This window comes from Botryllus schlosseri, chromosome 14 (assembly GCF_051294905.1).
Source record: "Botryllus schlosseri isolate E-star chromosome 14, Bs_hap1, whole genome shotgun sequence".
In the NCBI taxonomy this organism is placed as follows: Eukaryota; Metazoa; Chordata; class Ascidiacea; order Stolidobranchia; family Styelidae; genus Botryllus; species Botryllus schlosseri.
The window spans coordinates 17,851,672-17,868,011 of record NC_137249.1 but is presented as its reverse complement, the minus strand read 5'-3'; the positions used below and the strand labels follow the sequence as shown (position 1 = coordinate 17,868,011).

Genomic DNA, 16,340 nt, shown 5'->3' with positions numbered 1-16,340 from the left:
ACGCAAATATGTTTAATCAATATTATACGGGCCCTAAATTTTCCAAGAGAACACCTCAATAAGCTCTGCCGTTTCTGACTACGTGTACTGAAAGAGGATAAAACATTTCTAGCAATATGTATGCATTTACAAATAATATTGACCGATTCCATCATGAATTATTTAACATTTTCGCGCTTCGCGCGACTAGATCAAAATGGGTAACCAATGACTCAGTATAAGAAATGCCGCTCACAAGTAACGCGGAAAACGTAGACCATAGAGGGGTCCCCCTAAGTTTGGTTTACCACCATACGGGGGGCCCAAGACCAATGCCTTTTTTTGGGGGGGGGGCTGACGAAGTGTTGTTTCGGCCCTGCATATCAGAGATGAGCATGGATTAGGATTAGGTTTTGAAAAAACAGGATTTGTGAGATTTTGTCGGATTTGGATTGGATTTGGATTAGACATTTTTTTCAGAACGGATTAGGATTTGGATTGGATTTACCGATTTTCTGGGAGATTGAAATGTCGTGTGGCGAATGGCGACAAACTTTCTTCAGATCAGATCAGTTCAGATCAGATGTTTACTGTCATTGCGCGAGGCAGATCCTTGTTGCATTTGAAAGCCCTAGAATCAACAATCATCCAATTGACCAAGCCTATTTTATGTAGACAAAAAGATTTTCTCTACAACTTCTGTATAACAAATTTCCCATTAGTGCGTTCTATTTCGTGTTTGTTATTGTTTAGTTTCAAATTGCTATGTTACTATGGTTGCCAGTAAACTCGCCCCAAAGTAAATTCGGCCCAGGCAAATTCGGCCATTACATCAGTAAATTCGGCCCACCGAGAATATTGTATTAAACCGTATTACCAACCGTTAACATGAATTAATTACATAATTATACTATTATTAAGTGATTTGGATGTCAGGGTATGCGTAGATCGCGTAATCACGGGAGATAGCGCGGATATTCACGGGGACCGAATTTACCGACGGCCGAATTCACCGGTCAATTCACTGGTTACTCGGTCAATTCTGCCCTCGGAGAATTTTTTTATAAAAATGTATTACCAACTATTAATGTGAATTAATTTCATAATTATATTATTATCAAGTGATTTGGAGAACAGGGTATGCGTATAAATATATATATGTATATATATATGCCGATGTTTACGGGGCCGAATTTACCGACAGCCGAATTCAGTCGGTATATTCGGCCCTCGGAGAACATTGTGTGAAATTTTATTACGAACTAATAATGTGTATTATAATACATAATTATAATATTATCTAACCTGAACCCTAACATTAATCCTAACCCTAATTCTAGCCTAATCCTAAACCTAACCTAACCCTAATCCTAACCCTAACCTAACCCTAATCCTAACCCTAACGCTAATCCTAACCCTAAACCTACTAATAACTAATAACTAATAATGTGTATTATATTACATAATTATAATATTATCAAGTGATTTGGAGGTTAGGGGTTAGGTTTAGGGTTAGGATTAGCGTTAGGATTAGGGTTAGGGTTAGGATTAGGGTTAGGTTAGGATTACGGTAAGGATTAGGGTTAGGTTAGGGTTAGGGTTAGGTTAGGATTAGGGTTAGGGTTCAGGTTAGATAATGGTATTGTAACTGTTGTTGTTACTCTGGCCCTGGCCGAATTTACCGAGGGCCGAATTCACCGAGGGCCGAAGTGACCGAGGGCCGAATTCGACGGGCCGAATTTACTTTGAGGCGAGTTTACTGGCAACCGTTACTATAGTACCGTACACTTCAAGTTTGTTATTGTTGCCATTGTTACATTGCGGACTTCATGGTATGTAATTTCTGATTGTTGCGTCATACTTCGCTTTTCTGGTTTTGCTTTTCATTCTGTTTAAATCCCTTCAGTGTGCCGTTAACTCTTGAAAAGAGGCACCCGAAAAGTCTTCGAGTTGAATAAACATTTTACTACAATGGATGTTGTATTTAAAGCGATCTTCAAGTACTGTACCACGAACCAACTGTTTAAGATCAGTTATTAATGTAATTATGGTTAGTAACCTATCTTGAATCAAGTGAATCGTTGGTTGTGAAAGAAAATTTTCGAATCCCTCCATTGCATAAATTAGTATTTTTTCTGAATTTCCAGTTGGAATCGGATTAGGATTGGACATGGACTTGAATATGAAAAAGTTATGGATTAGGATTTGGATTTGGATCTGAATGTTCGGATTTGGATTGGATTTGGACATAGAAATTCCAAATCCGCTCATCTCTGCTGCATATGCTCATTTATAAAGAGCTATCTCATGGCATCTTGTGAGCGATGCTATGCATTTGCCGATTGTTTCAATTAATAGCACTCGTCACTCTGCAGATAACATTGCTAAAATAACCGGTGTAGACTCTTTATGGAAGTCTATGTTCGATTGTGCATACTTTCGAATTAGCTTGATGGAGGTATCCTCAGGTGCATGCTTAAAATGCTCGTTATAAGTACTTGAGTATTTTCATGCGGTTCCATAAGCACTCTGAACTTTGAAATGCGGCCCGACAGCAAAAAAGGTTGAGAACCCTGGTTTGGATGAACTCAATTCGAGTTACACTATAGTAGACTACATCTCAAAGAGTACCTCATGTTTATAGACGGCCTCAGTACTTTTGACAACCGCAGATTCTATTCTGTCAGTTCCCAGTTCCCATACACCGATAGCAAAGTGGTTGCTGAGTAATCACGACACAATAATATAAAGTTGTTCCGGCACGTGTCAATTCTGAGTGAATAAGGGTGAATTTTCCAACTGCATCATGCCCCTCGTTGCTTGAACATCCGCCTTTGTGATTTCGTATTTAGATCATCTGACTCCTCAAATACTTTTGACGTTTTTAATTATATTAAACTCTTCCAACCTCATCTATTATATATGTAAACAGAATCACAAAAGTGTGTGCATACTCTGGATTTGAGACGAAAAGTTTTTGACCAAGAGCATTTTCAATCATCCGTGGTCGATCGCACATGGTTCGGGGCTAAATGGTTCGCTCACTTGGCTATTCTGGACAGCGCCTCGCTGGTAAATGCATGGAGGCCAGCGGTTGACAATCAAGAGCAATGGTGGCAGGTACTGTATAATCGTGCTCGACTTGGGATGAATAAACACCACGTTCTGGTCACCAGAACTTAGATATCTAGTACTTGGGCCTGTTTTGGTCATTTTGCAACACTCTAGCTACAAATATTACCGAGCGATAACCCATTGATAAAAGCCCAGCCAACGGCAGGTAACCCGGTGTCACGTGGTAAAAGTCGATTGTCTACTTCATATCTTCAGTCATTTTGATAGACAGTATGTCGAACCTTGCTGAGTCTGCCAGTATAGGCTACTTGCTGTTGATAATAACTGACTTGTTATTACGATAGCTTGACATGGATGATATTTATCACGTTCACGGAATTATCACGCAAGGATCTAGTCGCTATGGATCTGCGCAGTACATTACCAAGTACAAGATCAAGTACAGAATGGACATTGATGGCACGTGGCTTTACGCATTACCCAGCAGTGGCAAGGAGAAGGTATGTGAAGCAAACAGAATTACGATGATCAGATATTAACTGACGCATGAGTTTTTTCTAGATATTTGAGGGCAACAGTGACAACGATGGGATGGTGACCAACCATTTCGCGCCTTCATTCACGGCGAGATTTATTCGTTTGGAGCCTGTCAGCTGGCACAACCATATTTCTCTGCGGGCCGAGATACTGGTCTGTGATATCGGGCAGAGCGGAAATTTGTAAGGACTGGATGAATGGCGTTACAATTTCAGAAATGTCGATGTTGACGATTTTTGCTTGAAATATATCATAACAGAATTTTACTTGATATGGGTATTTAGTATGACCTATTGGTATCGATTCGGTGGTAGGCTCTTGTACAACATATTATAATATGACTTCTGATAACGTCGGTCACACGTAATTCAGGAAGTGAAATACCGTACCACACCCGTCGAGTGGTTGTCGTAGAGTGGCGCAGATATGGTCATTGGTCACGCATCTGCCGCTACATATAGGTATCAGTATAATTCAGTGGTGGGCAAACTACGGCTCGCGGGCCGCATGCGGCCCGCGAGAGTCTAAAGAAACTTATTAAAAATAATGATGAAATGCGTACTAAATATCGAATTAATGCAGAGACTTGATTAAACTTTTTTAGTATATTTCACCATAATAATTCTAAGACAGTTGTTGTCAAACGGAGGGGCGCGCCCTCCTTGGGGGCCGTGAATGCATCTGAAGGGGGCGCGAAGCTGGACTCAACTGAATTTTTTTCGCGGTGCGCGCGATTTACATACAAATCCAGGATAAATACTTCCTATTACTTTTATGTTCAATTTCTGGCGCGACAGCCCGATCTCAAGGTCCACGCAGTTTGATAGGTTTCAACCGCTAAACATCACAGAAATCCTAAACGCGATTGACATAATTCGGATCACGAGTGTGATTTCAGATTGGCCACTCCAGTTTTAATTATTTCAGTGGTTGTATAATTATCGAGACGACCGACTGCGAATCGTTGGGCGAGGCCGTTCACAATTCCATTTGTGTGCCTTGGAGTCGACTTTTATCAAAATACACCAACCAAAGCTCTGTCAACAAAAGGAGTTCGTGTACCACCTAAAAATAGTACATCGAACGCTCTCTCATTCACGAAATTTCATACTGGTGACGTGATATTTTGTGATACGATTGTTGATATGCAATGTTCTTACCAATTCTCTACTAGTTGCTGACGATTACCCCTGACGAGTGTCAGCCGAAAATATTCGGGTTCATTTCAATATGAATATGCTGTTCAATTGTATATTTCAGTGGTGTGCTTATAAAAACGATTCGCACGAGTCTTACGTATGGATTCGTTCTATTTTATCTACACATAGTAGAAGCGTGTCTGAAGCTAACATCGTTATGATGCTGTGAGCATTGTTTATCCTGGAGCTGTATTAAAAGTGGAATCGGCAAGTCTATAAACAGATCGCTGCTCACCGATTTAAATTTCAATCCCGTTCTAAGAATCGGGACAACCGACTCTCATTTCTGTAGTTTTGATAAATTGGTTATTGAGGTCGACCAGCCCATGAAATCTCGCCACTGTTTCTCACGCTTGTACTATATCATCAAAGTAATGTTTTTGTTTTTGTTTTAAATAAGTATATATATTATCTCCATGTCATCACTATATATTCAAATACCAATATTGCGTTTTGGTGTATAATCCCAATTTTATATAGTGCGGCCCGCGAGCTCAAAAGTTTGGCCACCCCTGGTATAACTATATGGTTTCATGTTCCCCCGCGGTACACGATGCGGTTTCAATATCATTTCGAGCCGATAGATGGATCTTTTAAAATCCTCTAAATAAGTGGTTCTCAACATTTGTTCTTTGCAGACCCCTTGTGGACAGTCACGGACCCCTGCGGACCCCCTCAAGTTTCAGTTCAAATTTTGCTCAATTATCATCTAACCGTCATCTGTCTTGTGCAATTGCAATTTCAACTTTAGGTTAGTCATAAACAGCACCAAAATTACTTTTCGAGGCTTCGCTGACCCCCGGTTAAGAACCACTGCTCTAAATTATGCTGTCGAATTTTTCTCAGGGGAGGTATATTGTAGCTCGGTAGTACACCATCAAACTTTCAACAGCAAGTGATCCGCCGAAATCGTTAGGTAGATCCATGGATGAACCATGACTCACTTAGACAATGTCAGGAAACGCGAGCTTAAACAATCTTAGCAAAAAAGAATGTGTATTCACACCCAAAAAGTCGTAAAGGGCAGTGTACGAAGACAGAACCCAAGTCGGAATTATATCGCGGTCACGAACCCTACGTGCCCACCTTACCTTCCTGCCTTAATACGTGCAATCGTACATATAACTTGGATTAAAATGTTGTACTCGATTTCAACCGCGGTATAAGTCTGGCATAGGTTCTGGTTTCGTGTGCCGTGGGTGTATATTCACACCAGTATATCAGGGGTGGTACACGGATGGAAATACATACTCTTTTCGGTGTAAACTTATTCAGATGCACTGGAGCAATCCGCAAACAACGGGTAAGCAAAGGACAGGATTATCCACAATTAGATTCGATGGTCTGCTATCATTGACATGCAATGTCGATGTCTTTGAGATTTTTCCTTGTTTTTTCCTTGTGTCCTTGATTTATATTATTTTCGGATATTCGGCGATGAGGCCGTGATTATAGGACTGGGCAAAAGTGATGACGTTTTCTGCGACATCAGTTCACCAATGCATGTGATATTGGACGAAAGTGATCACCTTCAATTTGCAAATATACAAAACTCCGCGGCCACTCAGAGTCTTTGGCTCGCCTTCGTTTTTGATTCGCATGACGATGGAAAACCTGCATGGAATTTGCATGTTAATCGCAGTAAGTCTGTGAATGACTTCCCATCAAGTTCATTCTGAGCATCCTCCTGCTCTGTGTTTGCTTAAGCCTGCACTAACTATAATATAGCCTACCCTGGATTTCTCCATCAGTTGATATTGACAAAGTTATATATACTAATGATATTTTGTCGGCTGGACTGGACTTACGTCATACAACATCACAAACTTACATCGTACTTTGTCGTCGTCTGTAACACAAAATATAGGAGTGACGAATAGAGTCTAATCCTTTCAATGATTCAAATCGTTATTTTCTCATTATAGCTGGCAACTGATACCATCACCAATCGTTTTACTTACATCAGATGATCCGTAAGATCGTATCTTAACCGAATAGATATAACACTGTTCAATTGCATTGATGATTAGCTTCTGTTGCATGGATCGGGGAAATTATAGTATATTTATAAGTTTGACCGTACTTTACATAAATCTATAAATACCAACTGAAGATAACCCCGAAACACATATAAGCAATACTTACTTTGCCGCAAGGACAGCGTCGCGTTCAGAAAATATGGTTGAACTCTGATTACAAAATATTCACGTAGTTCGAGGTATAGCAATCGGATCTCGACCTTACTATACAGAAATAAATCAAATATACTCAGGTTTTGATGTATTTCTCAATGGGTCGTCTTCATAAAATTGTATTTTCAATTCCCCATGATATGGATATAGTATATTCAGAATGAGATAAAACTACATCCGATTTCATAACTAATCGTACTCTGCATTTCCGCAACATAGTTTGGAAAAGAACCCCTTTTTCTTCTTCTTCGTCGGAGTACTTTCGTTTCCTGTATAAATATTAATATTAGGCCCACACTTCATAGAGGCGATGCTATCCCCACAAAACACATACAGGCACACCAGCATTGCGTTTAACGTCTGACGAGCAGTGAGCGTTATGTTAATTACTCAATTATGTTCACACATCGATCGGTCTTGCATCAATGGTTTGTTTTACATACCGCCAACTACCTGATGATGACGACAGAGATACAAGTGGTGACTAAAGACCCAATATATACAACCAAAGAAAATACTTCTATTTGACATGCGTATTGTGAGAAAGTCCCCTTGCGAAAAAGCAATTGCATGATATGGGGATTATTTTTTTCTACAGAAACTTCTACTTGGTCAGTGAACTGAATAGGAATATTTCTTCTCACCAATTATCTCCTTAGATGACTCCCCCTCACGCAGGTTCGAATTGGTTTCGCTATCGCGCTTTTCCTGATCTCCAGCCTCGTTGGTTGCCGATCCCCTGATAGAATATTTATATGATGATAATAGCCAATGGAAAGTCGTTATTTTTCCTGTTTTGTGGGACCACAATTGTGTTGGTGGAGTTAGGGTGCATGGGTCTGAGTGGCGAAAGCTGGTGTCCGGTCAATACTGAGAATGCTATTACCGAGAATGCTATTACCGAGAAGCACAATACCGAGAATGGACATTACCGAGAATGCAATATATGCAATGCAAGCATGTTGTGCATATGAACAGGTCGTGTGTGTGCATCGCGGCGTTGCCACATTCGGTATCGATTCTCAGGTATAAATTTCTCGACAACGTTCGTCCCAGTATAAGCTAGATTATTGGCATTGGCCATTCTCGGTAATATCCGTTCACGGTAATGTCCTTTCTCGGTAATGTCCATTCTCGAGACTGTATGTTCTCGGTAATGTCCATTCTCGGTAATAGCATTCTCGGTAATGTCCATCTCGGTAATAGCATTCTCGGTAATAGCAAGCGAAAGCTTGGTAATCTGTAACTTGCATTTTAACGGCGATTTGAGCACTGTAACGAAATGCAACCCTAGTGGGGTTATTTCTATATTGCATTTAGGTATATAGAGGAGCGATTGCTAAAGGTGTTGTACTTCTTCTTCAGATCAAAGGAAACGCCGCTAGAAGAGTAATGCAATGGCTTACTCTTTTTCGGAAGCTTGCCCTTCTTCCGCTTCAACGATACTGGTACCGCGAGCGCTACCGTCCTTGTCCTTCACCTGTACGACAAAAAAACAACGTTGCAAATCCTGAGTTATTTCTATAATAGCGAGTGTAGAGAATACAGAATCGCGTAGCAACCGTGTGAATATGGGCCAGCACCATTGGTCATACGTATATATCTATCAAGTTTGACTGATGGAGCTATCGGCATACGGATTGAAATGCGATTAGAATAACCTATAAAGATACCACCAACGAACTTTTTAACCGAGCCACATAATTTATCCTATAGTCATAAACCATAAATCCAATGCATACCCAAATCCCATAGCGGCGCGAGCCTCAGCTTCAATATAAAGACAAGCGGACAGATTTTGTAGTAGGTCTACCCAGCCAGTTGTCAGGTATTACCATTAGTCGTAGTTGGAAATGTGATGCGGTACACATAGGCCTATAGCTCAACGTAGATTCATTAGGCTATGTGATAATAGGATGGGAAAAAGATACGAGCAGGCCTATTCGAAATCTCGGATGCAAGTAGAGTATTGAAATTATACGCCTCCTGCTGTCCCTGCGAGTTGTTTTATCCACGAGACTTATATAGTTTCTTCTCGTCGTGGAACTTTTGACACCATCCCAACATCCAAAACATGTATCAGAAGGCTGTGCTTATAGGCGGAAGCTATATTTCGGTAAGGTAGTGTTCGACCGGCATCGATATGGCCGAAAATACCAAATTATCGGCAATGTGGGGTAACTGACACTATTATATCTGTGGTCTCATCAAAGTAAAATATTTGAACTTTCCTATTCAACCATACTATTACAATGTCAGATCGAGTGGTACTCTGATATTCGAGTCGTCCCTAAGCCTAATACTCGGTTTGGAATTGAATCGCCCATGTATACTGGACTTTACCCGACCCTATTGGTTACCTGCGATATTTCGTGGTCTCCAACTTTTTCTAAATCTTCAGGATTTCCGCTTTGGCACAGTTTCTCAAGCTTAGTGAAGATGTCCTGTTCAGATTCGCTTTCTTCGCGCTTTGCCACCCGTGTTGGCTCCACCAGGTCTTCCTCTATTGTGGTCACCTCTTCACCAGCATTTTCAGGCGTAGATTCTTCAGCCTCGACTGAAATCGCCTGAACTTCGTCTTCGTCATTATCACCACTAGGAGGCCCGCAGCATTCCCCTTGTTGTGAGACGCTAGCGATAAGTTCTTCCGCTGGCTCGCTAGACGACTCATCCCATAAAGTCTGTAACGCCAGGCTTTCGTGTATGTACATGTGTTTCACATCTTTGGCTTTAGCCGGTACGATATCCTTTTCGGGAGCATTCCGGATTGATGAGTAGAATCGCAATTTCGTGGGCGTGAGAGGATGCGGCTGGAATTGAGGATACTCACATTCTTCTAATATAATTTCTTCCTGTTGGCTAGCCCGCCAGTCCGCTGCTTGAAGATCGGCTGCTTCTTCCGCGCTTAGAACCTCGCTCAAATGGAACTGGTAATTACACTGACCGTTGTTGTCCCAGTATTGAACCCCATTTTGGACGCACGACAGAACGAATTGCACGTCTTTGGCGCTGTCAAAATATGCGTGATCGATACGTTAGTTCTCTTTGTATATCCATTATAATGTATTTATGATGCTAGATTAGGATAGTCATATTTGAGAAGGCAGAATCTCGGACAATTTATTTTTGATGTCACTTGGTTAATAGTATGAATTGATGAAGTGACAGTATAAAAAATATGGAATGCCAGTAACTCACAAACAAATATTCGAATCAATTTTCAATTCGTAAACTATTATACTTCGCAAAGCAAAAGGATCAATTCATTATTTACTGGATTCCATTTCCGTTTTCGATAAGGTTAGTACCATAGGCCTGCTATCGGTAGCGACATCGAAGACAAAACAGCTGCGGCAGGGCTTTGACTGTTGGCGTTAGTATCATTACAATCATTCGTAAATATATTCAGCCCGGTGTATAAGAACTAAAGTTGGTCATTACATGTGATAATAATTTTTTCCTACACGCTCAAACATTGTTTTTCATGTACACAATAATGTGGTTGGCGCTGCATTTGTAGCTTCCCTCCACCATTTCAACTTAAGTTGAATTGTGATCCCATACTATTTTGAATGAAGCATCTGTGGTTGCATCCTCATGTAATTTACAAAAATAACCGCAGTGCCTCATATCGTTTAAGTACTAGAGAAATCCGATGGCCTCAATTTTGACTAGCTCGGTAGGGTATATTTACATCTGGGCGACAAAACAAACTGGAAATATTTGATGACATTAAATTGACTTCAAATTGGAAAATTTAAGAAGACTTGACTTGACTTGACTCGAGTCAGAATTTGCAGTGACTAGAAAACATTTTGGAGTCGACGCTTGTGACTTAATACCAGCCGACTTGAAGTAGACAAGATATGAAAGCATTAATAAGTATTGATTTCATTTGACAAACTGTACTAAACCACTTTAGTACTAATTACAGTACGTAAATAGTACCTTGTTGATTCCGAAAAAATAGCCTATCGTGAGGCTTACCATCACTGGTTTTCACTGATCTGACCAGTGATGGGTTGGTGATCCAGTAATTCAGGGCTGTGGAGTCGGAGTCGGAGTCGGTGGAGTCGAAGTCGGATTGGCTAATTTTCTCTTGATGGAGTTGGAGTCGGAGTCGTGAAAACTGTGGTGGCTGGAGTCGGAGTCGTGGAAAAAATACTGACTGGAGTCGGAGTCGGAGTTTGTGAAAATAACCCTGACTTCGACTCCGACTCCGATTCGAATTTCTTTATCACGAAAGGTATCTTTAAATTACTAATAATAAATATGATAGGATTTTTATGTGCCATCAATCACAGTTATTTGTAACGATATAGATCAGGGTCGGCCAAACCGTGCCCCGCAAGCCAAATGTGGCGCGCTAGAAGGTTTTTCAATTCTCGAAATTAGATATAACATCAGGTAAAATTGCGAGGCCAACCAAAATTTGATTAGCCTGACCGCGAAATTTGATGCCAAAAGCATCAGTTTCGACGCATTGGCGTAACCTGGGGCCAGCCACATTCATCGCAGATCTTCGTGCATGACCAATGACCATAAAGTAGAATATTGCGTAGCAGATTTATTTGACTTGAAATTTTTCTTAGCACTTCGCATGATTTATTGTCAAATTTCTTGCATTTAGTATTGGAACCCTTCCTGTAAATTATAAATACGCTTAATCTGCAAAATTGAGTCCAACTATACTAGGGTTGTCATACGTCCGGAATTTCCCGGACATGTCCGGAATTTCACTGTTCAAACTGCGTCCGGGAGGAATTTCCAAAATATGCCTAAATGTCCGGAATTTTGAAGGTTTGAAATATGATCAAGATGTTTTCGTAAATCAACAGAAACGATATTATATTTAGGCAGATTTATTCCAATTGAAATTTTTCTTCGCGCTGCGCCCGATTTAGTGTCACAATTATGGATTTTCATGTATGAACCACCACCCTGGCAAAACATATGCGATCAAAAATTATCAAAAATAACCATCATTTGTTGACACAAGTCTAATTGTAATCGCAATTATAGGAGAACTAAAGCCGGGTAATGTAGGCTTACCATATTTTGGAAATCTAAAAAGAGGACACTTTTTCAGAAATTTGAGACTTGCGAAACCGGAGAAGAATTTTCAAAAATCGGTGAATTTGTCCGACTTTGTGATTGGTTGACTAAAATGAAAAGGTCAACTTTTCGCTCAGAGCTTGAATCACCGTTTTTCACTCCGAAATAACCGCCGGAGCGTCACTTCTGTGCTAATTTACGGCATATCACTCGCATTTTGCTCTAAATGTGACCTAAATTTTCAAAAAAGAGGACAAAATCTCAAAAAAGAGGACAAAAGGGCGTCCTTCGAGGACACTTTCAAAAAAGTCAAAAAAGAGGACAAATCCTCTTAAAAGAGGACGTATGGTAACCCTAGGTAAGGACATTTAGATGCTTTGGTCCAGTGGTTTCCAACCTTTTTCGGTGTCCGGGCCAAATTTAGAATTTCAGATTACGGTCGGGGCCGCACGAATACCAGGGCAATGAAACGGACCCAAAATAGTCATCAAAATATGAAAATTAGAATTGTTCCGATCAATCGCTGGACGCCATTCGCCATGGTCATCGTGTTGCTGCGCTCCAATTGTTCAGAACAATCGACTCTTGGTGGCTATTTCGGAGTAGTTTTATTGCCCTGGCGAGATTTCAATTAGTTTTTGGAATCAGTGCGACACTAGCTTTCGATAAAGACCGGACCCATCAAATTATCCGGACGTTTCGGTCGTGAGCTATAGGACTATTACCAATGATGCCGCTTTCGGGGCGGTCTAGTAGGTCAACATTTATCGGCCATAGACGCGCGAAGCGCGAAAATTTTCTGTAATTCATTATTGAATCGGTTACTATGATCGGGAATTGCATATATATTGCCATCAATTTTTATGCTCTCACAAAATAATTTTGGGCCCTGTTCGAGCTTGGCTTCCCCCTATATCTATAGCTACTGCTCGTTCAACGGGAAAGTTATGGCACACTGCATTGAAACAACAGTGACGCAACCATAGCAGTCTAACACGACTTTCCTGCAATCCTAATTAAAAACTCCAGACTCCAGGCCAAGCAAGTGTATTTCATAAATATAAATTTTATTTTATGTCATAACTCAATTTCTTAATAGTTTTGGGGGGCCGCAACAAGGCTAGCTGGGGGCCGCGGTTGGGAATCACTCTAACTGGGGGTCGGTTGTCTTTATTCTGGTGTTCGCGAAAATGTTGAACGTAATCAACTTCCAAAATAGGCCGTGAGTAAGTCTCGGCAAATGTGCTGACCGTTTTCCGTAATCAGCATATCAAATTCTGAGCTGGGTTACAAAACATTTTCAAATTAGAAATGGAGTTGCGACCATGAATGGTTAAAAACCACCGGATGTACAACCAGATCTGCATTTAGGCTCATAAATAGTCTTATCCGTGTGACATGACATGACTTTACGATGTATAATCCCGGTCTCTGTATTTTCGAAGTCATCATCCTCCACCAGCTCCACCGCTGTATGGGCGGAGAAAGGATCAAAATTTTATAGTTATATATGGAAGAAGCAGTATTATAAACTGATTTTATTCACAAAATTTTACGACCAGATGTATATAGTAAGGCTCCAGAATTTGCATCGATTACCCTATGGTGGACTCAAGATCAGTGTTTATTTGGACAGGAGGGGGATGAAAAAAATGTTGGTTCGATCCTGTTTACTAGACAAAACCACATAAATGCACCGACCTAACGTTTCTGATCCCGATCGTTACCACCTATTGTCAATAGGCAAGGATTTGCTTGCGTGACGTCACATCGACAAACGATGTGTCATGCCTTATTTCAAAATCCGCTAGTGAGCGCTAAAAAGTGTCCGGAATTTGCTTCGCAAAAATATGGTAACCCTAGTTTATGACAAATTAACAGCAGTGTTTATGAGTCGAGAATGCTCATTGCTCGGTGGCAGTTCAGTGTGTTCACGCCCGCGTATGAAAGTGTGCTAAGTTACATACAAACCTGAATCACCAAAATCTCTGACATGTCCGGACGAATCCGGACGCATGACACTGACAACGATATGTTACATTGTCAAAGTCAAAGGCTCGGGCGTGTGAAGGTGCCACATGTCCGATTCAAACTTTACACTAGCAGACCCTTTCATTTAGGTAATGTATTCTCATAAATGTGCAATGTGCAATGTGCATATACTATCACGGCAATCATGTAAGAGCCGTGGCCAAATGTCACAATCTTACTTCCACGTTTCGCCTTTTCACGAGCGTCACTACTGACTAAAAGGGAAATACGGCAGTAAACCTACCTGCATCGTAAGATGAAGAAGAATATTATTGGATCAATATCAGTTATATTCAACAGTAAACAGCCCAAATATATATACGGTGGCGAATGCACGAAATCGACAAGCATGCAAGATATAGCCTACTTCGGATGATCATCACAAACCTGTTATCATTTCTTGAGAAACCGAATCCAAATATATCGAAATGCTCGTCGCTGTCGATGCAAGTTTCTAAGTACGATGCTTTGTAATCCCGATAGGTCGCCCAGTCATCAAATGTGACTCGGGCAAAAACCGTTTTTTCAAATGCAAGGTTCACGACTTTTGCCTTGCCAACCACGACAGGCTTATCAGCGCTCGGATCTTCGTAGATGGACACATCTTCTAAAGCTACTTTGGTAACTTTCAGTCGTTCATAACTCCCCTTTCCAGGGTCTAGCAGTACCGTTCGTGTCATTTTTACAGGTGTCAAACACGAGTCTGCTCGATTACATAGTCGCCAACCAGCCTATATGTTGTATAAATCTAAAAAAATATTACAGCGATGTTAACTTGCCGTCTATTTTACGGAACGAAATACAGAATATAAAATTGGAACTTAATGAAAGTCAGTTGAAAAACGATAATGAACACTACACGAACAATAGTATTAAATGAGCAACACGAAGAAACATTCCAGCCTAAGTGTTATGGATGCTCAATAGGGATGGTGCGAGTCCCAGAAAAGTTCTGGTTCGTTGGTATGCGAACCCGTTTCGAAGGTCATGCGTGAACACGAACGTGCATATGAACCCATTACGTCACTTGACGTAATCTTGCCAATTCCAAGTTCAAACAGCACATTTTCGTAAAGTAATATATTGATGTCCATTTTGCACGATACCTAACGACTATTCAGGCCAAGCCACATTTTATCACAATGTTGAAGTGCAGGCCGACTTTTTAAGCATCACCACGTGTCTTAACTGGAACAATCAAATGCTACAGTAATTCCATCTAATCATTATCTTCAGCTGCTTTGCCGACAATTTCAACGAGAACTCGTTTACGCCTTAACAGTCGATGTTAGATCGGACAATGTATTCTCAACGCGTCATCCGACCATTCCTGTACAATATATATTGATCGGAGTTAAAAATCGGCACACTTGCTACAGATAAACCTAAAAAACTAGTTGTACAGTACTTCAATCGGACGGATTTACTTTTTATGATACAATAATCATGGCAAATCAAGATAGATCCCGCACGCATTCTAGACTTTTTATGTTAGAAAACGGCGCATTCTTCATATCAATTTCGTTAATGACAATAATTAATTGATCGACCGAGTAAGCACAACTCGCTGACTAGCTACTAGGCGGTGCCTTACAAAAAGCTTAGAGATAGGCCGTGCTATAAGTCGGCAGTTACGGAAAATGATGAACAATATCGGCTTGGTGTAAATGACCATAGTAGTCGACAAACACCATGAAGACCACAAACAAACAAACAACAAACAAACAAACAACTCGCTGACTAGCTACATATGATGTATTTCGTTATTGATGTGGTGTGATTGCGGACCAAGCTCACAGCAGCGAGTCACTAAATATTCACGAAAAGTTCGAGCAAACTTTCTAACAAATCGAATAAAATTTCTGAAATTGGCAAGGTGCATGCTCGCTTAGTGCTGAGTTTCTTATCATGCTGCTAGCGCCACGCAGAGAGTGATTCGAAGTTGAAACGAAAAGAATCTAAACTAAAGATTTTATAATGACGTCAAAAAGTGTAATAATGAAAAAAGTTCACAGTGTATATGTATATAACTACAGATAACTAATAGGGATGGTGTGGTCGTGAGGTCAACGTCCGAGTTCTGTGTGTGAACGTTTACAAACGAACTTTGATAGGTCTGCACTGTGAACCTTTTTCATATATTACAATTTTCGCTTCATTATAAAATCTTTGTTTAAAATGTATTGCATTTCAACTGCGCGCCACTCTATGCATGGTGCTGGCAGCATAAAAACAATTACCACTAAACGAGCATCCACCTTGACAATATCAA

At 40.6% G+C, this 16,340-nt stretch overlaps 2 protein-coding genes across 2 annotated transcripts in view; one reads left to right on the top strand and one right to left on the bottom strand.

The window, feature by feature from the left end:
• LOC145455935 (discoidin, CUB and LCCL domain-containing protein 2-like) overlaps window positions 1-3,862 on the top strand; it is a 35,215-nt gene extending 31,353 nt beyond the window's left edge. The window contains exons 9-11 of the mRNA XM_080333967.1: window positions 2,912-3,099; window positions 3,399-3,554; window positions 3,616-3,862. Of these exons, the coding sequence (XP_080190093.1) occupies window positions 2,912-3,099; window positions 3,399-3,554; window positions 3,616-3,777 (506 nt within the window). The 3' untranslated portion in view covers window positions 3,778-3,862. The remainder of the gene's footprint in view (window positions 1-2,911; window positions 3,100-3,398; window positions 3,555-3,615) is intronic.
• Window positions 3,863-7,055: 3,193 nt separating this feature from the next.
• On the bottom strand, window positions 7,056-14,860 carry LOC145455936 (uncharacterized). The gene is made up of 5 exons (XM_080333969.1): window positions 14,456-14,860; window positions 9,343-9,991; window positions 8,389-8,462; window positions 7,627-7,721; window positions 7,056-7,251 (listed from the first exon to the last, which is right to left on the bottom strand). Exons 1-5 carry the CDS (start codon window positions 14,746-14,748, stop codon window positions 7,172-7,174), a joined length of 1,191 nt encoding a protein of 396 aa, XP_080190095.1. The 5' UTR covers window positions 14,749-14,860; the 3' UTR covers window positions 7,056-7,171.
• Between the last annotated feature and the right edge of the window lie 1,480 nt (window positions 14,861-16,340).